The 13,828-nt window shown below is 48.0% G+C and overlaps 1 protein-coding gene across 1 annotated transcript; it reads right to left on the bottom strand.

Moving 5' to 3' along the window:
* Positions 1–1,743: 1,743 nt before the first annotated feature.
* LOC119406484 (acyl-coenzyme A thioesterase 13-like) lies at positions 1,744–12,783 on the bottom strand. Its single transcript, XM_037673229.2, has 4 exons — positions 12,712–12,783; positions 10,748–10,935; positions 9,659–9,818; positions 1,744–1,872 (listed from the first exon to the last, which is right to left on the bottom strand). The coding sequence occupies exons 1-4, from the start codon at positions 12,781–12,783 to the stop codon at positions 1,744–1,746; spliced, it is 549 nt and encodes a 182-aa protein (XP_037529157.2).
* Between the last annotated feature and the right edge of the window lie 1,045 nt (positions 12,784–13,828).

Below are 13,828 nucleotides of genomic sequence, written 5' to 3'. Positions count from 1 at the left end.
AGTACTTTGTAGTGGGTGCGAAGCTTTAAACCACACACTCGTGCAATTAGCGTTGTGTGACACCTGGTTGTCATTTTACTCTTCTGCCACGCTATATTACACATGCTAACGCGACTTCTCCGACGTGACGCGACGCCTGTATAGGGTCCTTTTGCAAAGGAGTTTCAAGCACCAGTGTGGCTTTGTGGTAGAATACTCGACTTCCACGCAGAGGGCCTGCGCTCAAATCCCATCTGATCCTGGATATTTTTTATCGATTTCATTTTTTCTTATTTCACATGATAGTGGTTACGGTCACCGGCGGCGGCAGACAACTATGGCACTGTTGTTGTGACCGCATAACAGCTTTCCCCGTAAAAATCTGTGCGTTCTTGTGCAAAAACAGGAGGTTGTCTAGGCCATCCGGCTTTAAACAGGTCCTCCTCTTTTGGAGTGCATTCACTCTATAGTACACTGGCCCATGTGAATGTTATACTAATCATGACGACATGGTGTGAAAAGCAGTTTTTCGTGTGATTTATTTTTGCTTACTCAAAGAAAAGATACAACAATTTCTGGGGGTTTTACGTACTGAAACTGCGATGTGAATATGAGGCGTGCTGCAGTAGAGGCCTGAAACTTTTACCACCTGGGGTTCATTGATGTGCACTGACATCACATAGTACACGGGCTTCCAACATTTCGCCTCCATTGCAATTTAACCACCACTATCGAACCTTTGTCTCTCGGTGGAAAAGGAAGCATTAGAAGTTCATTTCTTTTGCAGTCTTCTGCCCTGAGGTATACCATGAGCCAGCTGTTAGCATGTGTCACTTCAGCGTGGCACAGGATGCCTTGGACCATGCATTAATGCATAATGCTCCATGTGCTTGAAGGCCTGATTTAGGCTGTTCATGAAGTAGGCCGAAGTGCGGCTTGAGCCCGTGGATTCAGGCCTGGCCTGAGCCCACCGCAGGACACTTTGGATGGCAGAACCCATGCAGCAGATTTCACAGTAGTCTTCACACCACTCTTCAGACTATCTCATACAATGTTAGCCTTTTGTGCATATATTTCTTCTTGATTAGAGCTTTAAATCTTTATGTGCACATACTTTATGGTGTCTTTCATAGTGACAATGTTCGCCCACTGTTTTAACTCAGCACAAGCTGCACCTTCAGGTATTGATACTTTCTCAAACATTTTTGACGCTTCTAATCAGTATGCATGCTCGACATGAATAGCTGTGTACATTCAAGAACTGATGCAAATACCAACAATTACGCTGGAACATGGGTAAAAAACGTCTCTGTGTGTGTATTGTGTGTGCAACATGTGTGTGCTGAGGCATGTGTAAAGAAATAATGCGTTTCATCATAGATCAAGTTTCGATTACCTACGACTTTGCTCGTCGCTAACATAGTAGCTACTACGAGAGTTTTCTCCTCTGCTGGGTTCAACCTTTACCAGTTTCAGTCTTCACCGGTTTGACTGCATGCTCTTCACGTCACAGCCATGTGACATGATAGTTTGTCGCAATTTACATGACTACAGCTAGCTTTCTTTTTTCAAATATCTCACAAAATGGCGTTTTGATGTTGAGCCTATAATGTGATCAATAGAATCATGATTTACTTCCAATAAATTACTTTGTATTGATAATATGGGTCAAATTTTGCATATACCTGGCCTCAATGTTCAGGCTCATAAAATCCATGCCTTCATCGTACAGTGTGCAGGCAGTCGCCCATGTGTACAGGTCTATCAGGGTGAGTGCCGTGCCATTGTGCATAGTGCCGTGCCATTGTGCATAGTGCCTTGCAGGTTGCAGTGTTCCTTTTCCAGCCATAGCTCAAACTGGGCGGCTCCCTGCTGTGCCATCATGACCTTAACCTGCAAGCGCGGTGGTGCTTTCGTTAGTGTGGGAAGTTTAGGCAAGACCACGCAGTGCAAGCCCAAGCAACTGTGCTGAATCGCAAGCCTCAAACGTTTCAAGCCTCAATGGCAAGTCTCACTTGCTTCACATTTGCTTCAGTCACTTGCTCCGAACGTTAATGATGACCTAGAAGAGTTTGGATGTGAGCTCGTTGGTACGGATCCATCATAAAAACAGAGCGCTAAACATGGACAAGAAACAGCATACGAGGGCGTGCGTTGAATGCCAACAAAGCTTTTATTGTGCGTGCACAAGAAAAGCTTTAAACCACACACTCGTTGCACAATCAGCATTGTGAGATTGATCTGTGATTGTTATTTTAATCTTCTACCACGCTATATTACATAGGTTAACGCGGCTCCTTGCCCGACATGACGCCTATATAGGGTATTCTTTGCAAATAGCTTTCAAGCGCCAGTCTATTACTCATTTTAATAAATACAATGAAAGAAAAAATTTGCAGTGGCTTGGCTCGGCTATTCCAGGATATACGTAGCGTTAGCAAAGGTTCAGCTGATTATTTTTAGCTTTCCAGATTGTCTAGGATTATTAGCCTCCTTCTGTTCATTCTTCGTACGCTGAACCGCTAATTGCCAGGCAACTACTTCGGGATTCGATGAGATAAGCTTCTCGGCTCTTCTGCGCCGTTGAGCAGCATTTGCGCTCTCCTTCTCCATGGCGTTACCCAACTGCAAATGCCAGTCAGAGGCGCTATCAAGCGGCTCCAGCACAGTGTCAGACGGCGACTGCACAGCGAAGGCGAATAGCTACGCGCGCGCTGGCGCCAATACGTCTGCCAAGGCTACGACGTCACTCCTCTGGAAAGCGCGGACCGGCGGTGGCGAGTCGCGCGCGGCGGTGGCGGAGTCTATTTATTTAGTCTAATATTTATTTATCAGAGGCGTCAGTTACGGAGAAGGGTGGGGTGAGGGGGATTTGACCTCCCTCCAGCAAAGTCTTTCACGGGAAATTCTTGATAAAAATATCTCGTGAGAGTCATCTCTTTCAATACAAACGCCCTTACAGAATTGTAACCATTGATAACTCGTATTTGAAGGTACGAGATCAAAACGCGCCAAGTAGAGCAGCAGATATGAGATATTGATGTTAAAAGTTAGTATACGCTAATGGACTCATGAGTTGACTCACTCAGACTCAGATTGAGCCGTGAGTCCGAGTGGGCAAGATTTTGGTGAGTTTGAGTACGAGTGAGTCCGGTTCAGAAAAATTTCAGTGAGTCTGAGTCCGGATGAGAAAAATTTTGGTGAGTGTGAGCCCTAAAGTCAAAATATATTTCATGAGGGAGTCTGAGTGAGCTCCACACGTCTTGCCGACCTATGCTTGTTACTGTTATGTTTCCAATGAAAATTATAGGATATGGGGGCGCCTGCGAAGTGATGACATTAATTTTAAAAAAAAAGTTAGCGTTTCGCCGCAAGGGTGAATCAATGAATGCAATAGCAACAAATTGAAATGGTTTACGAAGTCAGGCTATCAGCTCGCTCTTTGAGCATGCGACCTGGCGTAACTCCACAAAACGCAGGCGTATGAGGAGACGCGGCCGCTGCAGCGAGCGAAGTGACAGTGCTGTCGATGGCTTCAACGCAAACTTTGGGATGAAAGCACAACACGTACAAAGGCACGAGCCGCCTGCTGATCTAATCTAAAGATGCGGTGTAGGCGACCAGCCCGGCCGGTCAAAGTGTGCATTTCCTGCCTGAGCCACTCAGCCGCCCCCCCTCTCCGGCTTTTCTCTCTATGCGCCTTTCGCGCGACGAAAGACAGCCGGCGCCTTTACTCTCTCCTTGAGCAGCGGTCGTTGGCAGCGCTCGCATGATTTCATTCGCACACACAACGTACGCCGCTTCCGGTGATGTAATGGATTTAGAGTTCATGCGGAGAATGACGGGGACGGCAAAAATGCGCCTGTGTGTTGGCCGGCAACAAGGGGCGCAATCGCCCTTTATGTATGTTCATGCGTGCGTTATGGTCACGCATGCAAAAGTGAAAAATTTCTGAGGAGAGGATTGTGGGAGCGGGGATGTGAACGTCCTCATGCGTCTGTTGCCGGGGTGTGGACCCCACCCCCATGCATTTGCGAGCATGTGTTGCGCCAACGTCAACAACACGTGCAATCACGGCGCAAGTCTTTGGGGCCCGTCTGCTTGAGCTTTTCTTTTAAAGACGATAGTATTTCTAGGGATACTCTAACGCAGAAATTTCGGTCTGTCTTTCTGTCTGTCACACAATTCAGCCACCCGTTCAAAGTTTAAGCACTTTCTGAACGCCCAGCCATCTTGAACTGGTAGCTGCGGTCATACCTGTGAACATTGTCGATCAAAAAGCAAATATTACGCATATCTGAGGCGCAACATCAATATGTAAGTATTAGATGTTGTGTTACTAGAAAATACATAGATACGTAATTCTAAAGACCCTAGTGTTTCTTAGGTTGCGCTGAAAATGCGACGCTATGCACCAAAAAGCCTCTGCCGACGATATGGTGCTGCCAGCTGGGAGTGGCCCTGGGAACAGCATCACGGGTGGCCGCGGTTGAGACCAGGACTTGTGTAGTACGGCCGGTAGAAGGCTATCGTCTTTCGACGACATTTGCAGCGAAGCACTGTTAGGAATGGGGGTTGCATGTCGATAAAAAGCCGGGAGGCTGGCAAGCCGATGATGCCGAGATCGGACTATCGCTTATGAGCAGATCAAGGAGGCCAAACGTTTATGAAAACGTAACAACGTTTATAGCAGGTATAGCAGGTAATAGCAGGTTATAGCAGGTTATCGCAGTTTATAGCAGGTTATAGCAGGACAGAGCCTGCCAGCACGACCAAGTCGGCTGGGGCGTCTCTCTAACAACGGACCAGGCCGGTCTTAAATAGGGGACCAGTCCATTGTTGACAGGGTGGCTCTTTGGTCCCAGGTGTGGAGCAGCCTTTCCATCGTCCTCAGGAATGCTGCTTTCCGTAGCTGGGTAGCTTCGAAGAACGACTGGCGTCAATCGATGGGGCTGGCTGAAACGACAGGCGTCAATCGACGTGGCTGGCTGAAACGACAGGCGTCAATCGACGTGGCTGGCTGAAACGACTGGCGTCAATCGACGGGACTGGCTGAAACGACTGGATTTCAGACAATGCATGCAGGGCTAAGTCCCTGCCTCCAGGTGGCAGGTGCGGGCCCTTTGCTTGGTCGCAGGGTAGACGCTGACCGCGATGCCGTGGACTTCCAACGAAGTGCAAGTGTTTATTCGCCTCCCCATTCGGTCAGTTGCTCTGGCACAACAGCACGCAGATGCGCGGCCAATTCGCTTGATTTCTATCTCATCCGGGCGCGTAGCATTACCCCTCCACCCAAGATCGTGGTGCACGTGGATGGCGTTCCCGTCCCTCATGTGGAGCGTGCTCGCATACTTGGGCTACACGTTCAAGCAAACGGGAAAGCAAACTCTCTCTCCTGTCCCGACAAACCGAACAGATTCTCGCCATGATGCGACGGGTTTCAAACAGGCGCTCGGGACTTCGAGAGCGGGACCTGCTGCGACTGGTACAAGCCTGTGTGATCACCTACCATCTCCCCTTCCACAGACTTTTGTAGCAGGTGGCACGTTTTGTCTTTTTGATCTCTTTTGTTTGTTTTGAATGCGATAGCAACATATAGCAACAAATAACGACGATAGCAATGAATGCGATAGCAACAAATTGGAATGTTATACGAAGTAAGGCTCGCAACTGACTCCTTTTGCATGCGGCTTAGCGTAACTCAACAAAACGCTGGCGTAAGGAAACGCGGTGGCTGCAGCGAGCGAAGCGACCTTTGTTTTTTCTATCACTTCATCTCAAATTGAACGGTGAGAACACAACACGTAGAACGGTATGATCAGTCTGCTGACCCCCTCTAGTGATACGGGCACGGCCGCTGGCGACCATGCCCGGCAGGTCAAGATACGCACTGCCTTCCGTGCCCACGCAGCCCTCACTCCGGCAGTCCTCCACGAGCCTTTTGCGCGACGGAGACTACCGGCGCATTTCCTCTCCGCTTGAGCAGCGATCGTTGGCAGCTCTGGCGCGCTTTCACTCGCACATAGAAAATATGATGCCTGGGACGATGTATATGAACTTTATGCGGAACGTCACGGTGACGGCAAAAATACGCTTCGAGTTTCCACATAATTCCTATTGAAATAAAAGAACGTGTGCGTGCGAGCTGCGCGTCCACCTTGTATTTGCGCCGCTCGCGTGAGTAGCAGCGCAGTAGGGTCGTGAAGAAGGATGAGACGCGTGCTCCCCATTGGTCCGATGGCGGTGGCCCTGCCCAACATGCATGGTCTAGGCGGGGGGGAGACGCGCGAACCGCGTTCGATTCTATTGTAGTCTGGACAAGGCCCAATTTGGCTGCTTGTGCTCGCTGGGCTGTGGGTCCTTGCGCTGTTGTCCCATTTGGAAAAGCCCATTGCACCATAGGAGGTGTTGATTGCACGGTGCCTATCAGGCCCGTAGGCAGGAAAGTTTCCGGGCGGGGGGGGGGGGGGGGGGCTTGATGAAAACCTTGATTATTTGATAAAAACACCTGTTTTCATTGTTTAGTTTTGGTAAAAACTAAACAATGTCTTTGTGTCTCTCCCGCGCTGTTCACATAGCTACGAACGTTCTCATTGGCGAAAATGCTAGGTCCATGGCCAGGCCCGTAGCCTGGAATTTTTTCAAGGGGGGGGGGGACGGGGGACATTTGCTGAAGGCCTTAACTAATTGAGAAATACAACTATTTTTATTATTTATTTTCGGTAAAACACCCCTCCACCGAAATTTCGGGGGGGGGGGGGTGATGGCCTTCACGGAAAAATCACAAAGCAATGAAAGTGCTTCAGCGTTCGCTTTGAAGGCGCTGATATTTGTGATTACCATTGAGCGAACTACATTGAAAGTGTGTACTCCAATTGTGTGTGTGTGCTCTGTTAAAACGAGAAATGTTGAACTAACCAGATGCTGGACTGTATATGTCTGTATGTATAGATATTCTTGTTGTTTCTTAATATTTTTTTGCCCCAACAACCAAGTGGAAAGGGGTAGCCGTGGCCAAGAAATGGTGACAACAACTCCTTCGTGCACCCGCTACTTCAAAAAAAGACAAGGTAGAATTTTTCTTTTCTCGTAGTTCCCTCTCCTTATTTTGAAGGAAGAGACCGGAAGCGGAATATTAGCAGTCCGGATGTGGAAACAAAAATGAATCATGAGACCGAAAGTAAAAACCTGACCTGCATGAAGGTTACGCACTTCCTGCCTTACATTCCATTCGGGCTTCCACTTCCGGTCTTAATTCTACCTGCGACATTTATTGAAAGAAGTCCGACGCGGTAACTTCAAAAATACTGTAAAATGCAACACTCCCTTCGTCCAATTTGGATACAATATATGTTGAAACAGCGAGAACTAGGGTAAAGTGGGAAAACACGCAGTACCAGCGCCTTAATTCTCCTGTGTTTAAAACGACAGAGCGACAGTTGATAGTCGGCGGATTCACCCCTGGTGACATGTTAATCGAAGGCGTATACAGGATTTTTCAGAGGGGGCAGGGGGCGGAGGGTTGCTTGATAGGTTGTCTGCAACGGGGTATACATGAAAAAATTGACCGCGTATCTGCGTGCTTCGCTGCATATGTCTGTCGAAAGACGATAGTCTTCTACCGGCCGTACTACATGAGTCCTCCTCCTCTATGTTGAATCGCCGCGTCTGGCTCATAGCGTAGCATTTGCAGCGCAGCCCAAGAAACACTAGCATTTTCAGCGCAGCCTAAGAAACACTAGGGTCTTTAGTATTACGTATCTGTGTATTTTCTAGTAAACGAACACATCACTTAATACGTACGTATTCATGTTGCGCCTCAGATATGCGTAACATTTGCTTTTTGATAGATAATGTTCACAAGTATGAACGGCGCTACCAGTTCAAGATGGCTGGGCGTTCAGCAAGTGGTTAAACTTTGGCGGGGGGGGGGGGGGGGGGCTGAAATTGAATCGTGTTGGCGGGGGGGGGGGGGGGGCTGAAATTGAATCGTGTGACAGACAGACAGACAGACACACAGACCAAAATTTCTGCGTTTAAGTTCCCCAAGAAAGACTATCGTCTTTAAAAAATCAACTGGCTTGAGACTGCGCGAAAAGAATGTTGCATTTTCACGTTTCTAAGTTTCCGCGTTATATTCCGAATCAAGAGATCGGAAGCAGAAATTGGAAGCGAACTTGAATCGGAAGTGATAAGCAGAGGTGACTTACGAGACCAGAAGTCGGAAACGGAAGTGAATTGAGAGACCGGAAGATGTGAGCGGAAGGGAATTCAGTACCCGGAAGTACACCTACTTCATCAAAATTTCGGGGAAGGGGGGGGGGGGTAGCCCCCCCCCCTCCCCTGGCTACGGGCCTGGCGCCTATAAGTGTTGCCTATACGTCACCGCGTGGGCTGAGAGCTTGATTCCACATCGCTATGGGTTGAACTAGTCTTTCGCCTTCGCATTCTTAGAAAGTTGTAAGCGTCACCGTGATTCTTTGTGTGTTTCTGGTCCGTGTCTAAATAGATACTTACTTCAGTGTGACCACTGCCCAAGCAAGCTGTGTCGAATACAGATAGGGGCAGCCGCATGTCGATAGGGGCGAAATCAATCACTTAATCTAAGCTTCCGATCTGGCATTAGTAAACGTCTGGTTCGAGTCCAGTTCGTAAAAGCAACCACACTGAATGCGCTTATAGAACAGCTACGTAAGCCGAACTATGAGTGTCGCGGTATATTTCACTACTGTTCACGGTATAAGTGCTACAAGCTTGTATGGTTATCGTTATTGGCTTTGTGCTGGCATCTCTCTTTACATGTCTATAAAAGCCTTCCTCTTTGTCTCTTGGTGCCTTGTCTGGTGACGAGCGGCTGACGTGTCTGTAGGTCAGCCGAACTGTAATTGTTGTGGTATACTTCACTAACGCTAACGTTATAATTACTACAAGCCTATATTATATGTTTATCGTTGCGTCTTTGTGCTCCGTCCCGTGTCCGTTGATATGTGCACGTGTGACGTGCGTTTGCCTCTGGGCGCTTCTTCCATGGCTGGCTAACCTCCATCACACATTTACTCACAGTAACACGTTTCGTCTAGCTGTACATATACGATCCGTTATGCGTCTCCACTCCCGTTAGACATTCAAGCACTGAATTCATCATGAACAATGGCAGTGCACTGCATGCGAATCATTTTACTAACAAAAATCACACCATCTCCCGCTAAAGGGGACCATCAGGCGATGCGAAGCAGCGTTTCGGCATGTAGAGCCCGCGTTTCAGAGGGGAAAGGGGAGAGAGGGAAAGGGGGAGAGAGAGGATGAGGATAGGGGAAGTGGAGAGGGGAGAGGGGGTGTTGAGAGGGAGATGAGGTGTGTGGAGATGGCTTGCGCATGCGCAGTAAGGGTGGTCACGCCGCACACCACCACCACCACCACCGGATTGAACTCCGCTATAAGATGCTTCACATCTAATACAAGAAGTTATCTCCGGATATATCTAGAATAACTTAATCGAGCTTTACCTGTGTTAGAAGAGGCGCTTGAATACGGCATATTACCTAGGGTACACTTGTTTGCAACAGCCACCACCCCATATAATTGAATATTACTGGGATAATGATCTGATTTTGCGACGGAACGTTTATTTATCGCACGTTATAAATTTTCTATTATCGCGTCGAGTATTTCGCCCCACTCTGCTCGAGAGCATGAACATAGTGTGAGTTCCTTGGACAAGGATCTGCTGGGTGGTCTTGTCGAGAATATCCATTTCCACGAAAGCAGTCCTGCCGCCTGGGTCGGCCGCCCGGGAGTCGATGAAGATCTCGCTTCCAAGCGCCGCTGGAGCCAGAAACCTACGGAAAATACCGAAACCTTTGACAAGACTTCATTCGGCCTAGAAGGTAGCAAATTCATTCATTTCTTAAGGTGCCCATGAGCAGTTATAGGCCCTACTTAGTAAGTGTGCAATTTTGTTACTCAACGAACAGGAAGTCAAACCCTGAAGAAACAGTGCTATAGGAAGGGAGCAAAAACTAAATAAATAAAAAAAGTTGATCTAGGAGAGAAATGAGCTAAAATAAGTCACATTGTCGCCGCAAGGACGAAGCGATGAATGCGATAGCAGCAAATAGAAAAATTATACGAAGCAAGACTAACAGGTAACTCCTTTAGCACCCGACCTCGCGCCAAAGTTTTTTCTTGTAAATATTGTAGGAAACTCTATGCTCTGATGGGCCTTTCACGCGACGAAAGACGACCAGCATGTTTCTTCTCCACTTCAGCGGGGATCGTCGGCTACCATTGCACGCTTTCACTCGCACGTTAACATAAGACGTGCGGGGCGATGTTTCGCAACTTGAACTTTATACGGAACCTCACGGCGACGGCGAAAATGCACCTGGAGTGTCCATACAAATGCTACAGCGATAAAAACACGTATCACCATAGGTCAAAGTTTGACGACCGATGACCTTGCTACTCGCCATCGTTGTTCTGTGAGTGTTGTTTGTTTTCCTGGCACAACTTCAGCTAACAGAGTACAATCCTTACCGGTTTCACCAAATACTGCTTTCTTCACCTTCACAGCCACGCGACAATATGATAGCTTGTATGTCACAATGTACACCACTCGAGCTCTTTCTTGGTTTTTTTTTTCTTTTTCATATGTTATCTCGGACAGTGATATCATTAATGATGACGGAATAATACGACTCAAAGAAATACTGGTGCACTTCCACCTAAAAGCCTCGCAACAATAATATCAATGCGATCTTGCATATACCTGGCCTCGATGTTCAGGCTCGTGAACGACGTGCCTTCATCGTACAGCGTGCAGGCAGTCGCCCACGTGTACAGGTCTATCAGGGTGAATGCCGTGCCATTGTGCATAGTGCCTTGCAGGTCGCAGTGCTCCTTTTCCAGCCGAAGCTCGAACTGGGCGACTCCCTTTTGCGCCGTCACGATCTTCACCTGCGAGCACAGCGGTGCTTTTGTTAGTGTTGTAAGTTAAGGCGCAGGGACTGCGCAGTGTAAGCGCCCGCGATGAATCGCGTTCCTTGACTCTCACTTCAAAGATTGCTTATGTAACGATGAAGGTAAATGTTGATATTTATTCGCATCCCCATTGAAACAAGACGATCACCAGCAGTCGCCTAGCAAAGTCTTATATGTCATGCCATCGTGACCTTGAGCGAAAAACCGCGCGCGGTATAAAAAATTCAGTTTTGCGCAACGGCGAAGCGATGAATGCGACAACAAGAAATTTGAATATTATACGAAGTAAGGCTAGCAGCACACTTGTTTTGCATGCGGCTTGGCGTAACTCAACAAAACGCTGGAGTAAGAAAATGAGGCTGCTACAGCGAGCGAAGCGAACTTCGAGCGGCTTGGCTTCAACGCAAACTTTGCGATAAGAACGCAACACCTACAAAGGTATAAGCCGTGTGCTGATTCCCTGTGAAGATACCACACGTGCTACCTTGGGTGGTCACGCCCGACCTTTCAGAGTACACGTTTTCTGCCGGAGCCACGCAGCCCCCCTCCGGCACCCCATCATGCGCCTTTCGCGTGACTGACACGGCCGGTCTGGTACCTCTCTCCTTGAGTGGCAATCGTCGGCGGCCCTCGCACGCTTTCACTCGCACGTAGAACATATGACACGCGGGCCGATGTTATCTATTTGAACTTTATACGGAACATCACGGCGACGGCAGCAATGCGCCTGGAGTGTCTGTATAATTGATATTGCCATCAAAATCACGTGACCAACCGCACGCCTCGTAGCTAAAGACTCGCAAGCTGCGCGTTCACTTCGTCATTGCGGCGTTCGCGTGACTAAAGGAATATGAAAAACGGCGTTAGCGTGACTCGGCCTAAAGTAACATGACCACCGCTGGACTCGTGGCTCGAGCTGCGTGTTCGATTCGTCTTTCGAACTGTCGGAAAATTCACTGGCGGACGAGCTCAGCTCTTCGGGACTCTCCCAAAGCTGATCGTCCTCTGTGCCGTTCGAGGCGTTTGGTAGCCCCATGATTCTAAAGCCCTTTTGCGATGGTGTCCACTATCAACGAATGCCACGAGTCCAGGATCCAAACTCGCGCTTGCTGAAGAGACGCTCGCTTCAGTCGCCCTGTCGGTGTTCTTTCGTGGTTGTCCGCGGCCATCCACTCGTAGTAGTACCACCGAAATTTCGCCTTCAATGACCTACTTGCGCAAACGTCGAGCGGTTGAAGCACGCTTGTGTGCGGCGAGTGGCGAAAACTAAGTGGATCCCTTTGTGGGACTAGGTGCGTTTTTTGCTCGTTTTAGTTCTCTCTTCTTTTTTTCATGTTATTGAGACCAATATCGAGTGTGCGGGCTATACACGGAGGCGGCCTATACATGAGTATATGCGGTGTGTTTAGAACAAATCATTAACGATTTAGGGTACTAACCTACCATGGGATAGCGGTAAGCTGTCCCGGATTTTATCACCTTAATAAATGTTCGAAGTTCAACACAATGCGGTACTGTGTTTAGAAGACGACGAGGCTAACCCACGTGTACAACAGCGATACCTGGATTAGCAAGCGAGCAAACATCCTGCACAAGTGCATTCACTGAATCCAGTGGAAGAATGAGTAGTTTGCATCACGAATGCAACATTCCTAGAGTTACAGCTATTTACATCTTCTTGCGCAAATGAAGTTACACGCTAACGAAAACTCTTAGTTTAGTAATCGAGAAATCTCGAGTCGGACGCCATACCTGGTCAGTGAAACTCTTGGCGTACTTCAGTTTCTTCAGGGCGTTGGTAACGATTTGATGAAAATGCGGCATGATCGGATCCGCAGCTTTATCGTAGCAAGCCTTTCAGCGCGTTCGACATCCACAGTGCGCTGACTTGCACGCGCGCTAGCGCTGCGCAGCTCACCACGACCCTTGGCTATCGTTAGATAGCCAAGGGTTGCCCCTACTACGCTATCAGCGTAGTAGGGGCAACCTAGCGGCAACACTGGTTGTGTCTCGACCAAGGAGTTTTAGCCCTGTGTATCCCACGGCCAATCCAAATTGCGCATGTAAATTTTGTTTGCGTATGCAATTAGAATACATACGACAGTAGGAATATAAAAAAACCCTGCAAATTTTAGCTTTGGTTGGATGGATGGATGAATGAACTTTAGCTTTGGTTCTAGAAGAAAAGTCACAGCATATCCACGGAGTGAATGATGATGAGTGGGCGAAGCTGCGGAGGTTCATCGGTAAACCGTGGATCTTCCGTGAATTCTGCCCAGTACATCATCACCGACGTGAGATCGGGCGCGCTTATACTAAAGGTTCGATGAGTTATGACGACTTGCAGCGCACTTTAATTTTACATGTACGCTGTGAATTTTCATTGTTTAGAAAACCATTGCTTAGAAAACATCTGGCGTCTTTCGTTAAGCAGCTGGCGTCTTTTCGTTTTGCTTTAGAAACATCTGGCGTTCTTTCGTTTTGCTTTTACAAAACATCTGGCGTCTTTCGTTGGTTTATTTCATCAATCAACGGCGTTTTGAACAAAATTTTTATTGTTTAACCACGCACAGGAGAAATCTCACCAGGCACTACCTTGGAGATAAACAATGGCTGCTACTGGGAATGGGAGACAGCAGAAGTCGGCTTTTAGCTAACACTTACACTTCTACTTCTACTAACGTTTCCTACTGGAACGTGCCAATGGCTGCTAATGGGAAATGAGAGACAGAAGAATTCGGCTTTTAGTTAACGCGCACGCTGCGAATTTTTTTTATTGTTCAACAACGCACAGGAGAAATCTCCCACCGGCACCACCTTGCAGGTCAAAGCGTAAGACTGGTTACATACTACGCTACGAGGAACGAAC

The sequence above is a fragment of the Rhipicephalus sanguineus genome, chromosome 10 (assembly GCF_013339695.2).
Source record: "Rhipicephalus sanguineus isolate Rsan-2018 chromosome 10, BIME_Rsan_1.4, whole genome shotgun sequence".
NCBI lineage: Eukaryota > Metazoa > Arthropoda > Arachnida > Ixodida > Ixodidae > Rhipicephalus > Rhipicephalus sanguineus.
The sequence above is the reverse complement of the archived record's forward strand: the minus strand, read 5'-3'. Positions and strand labels throughout refer to the sequence as shown.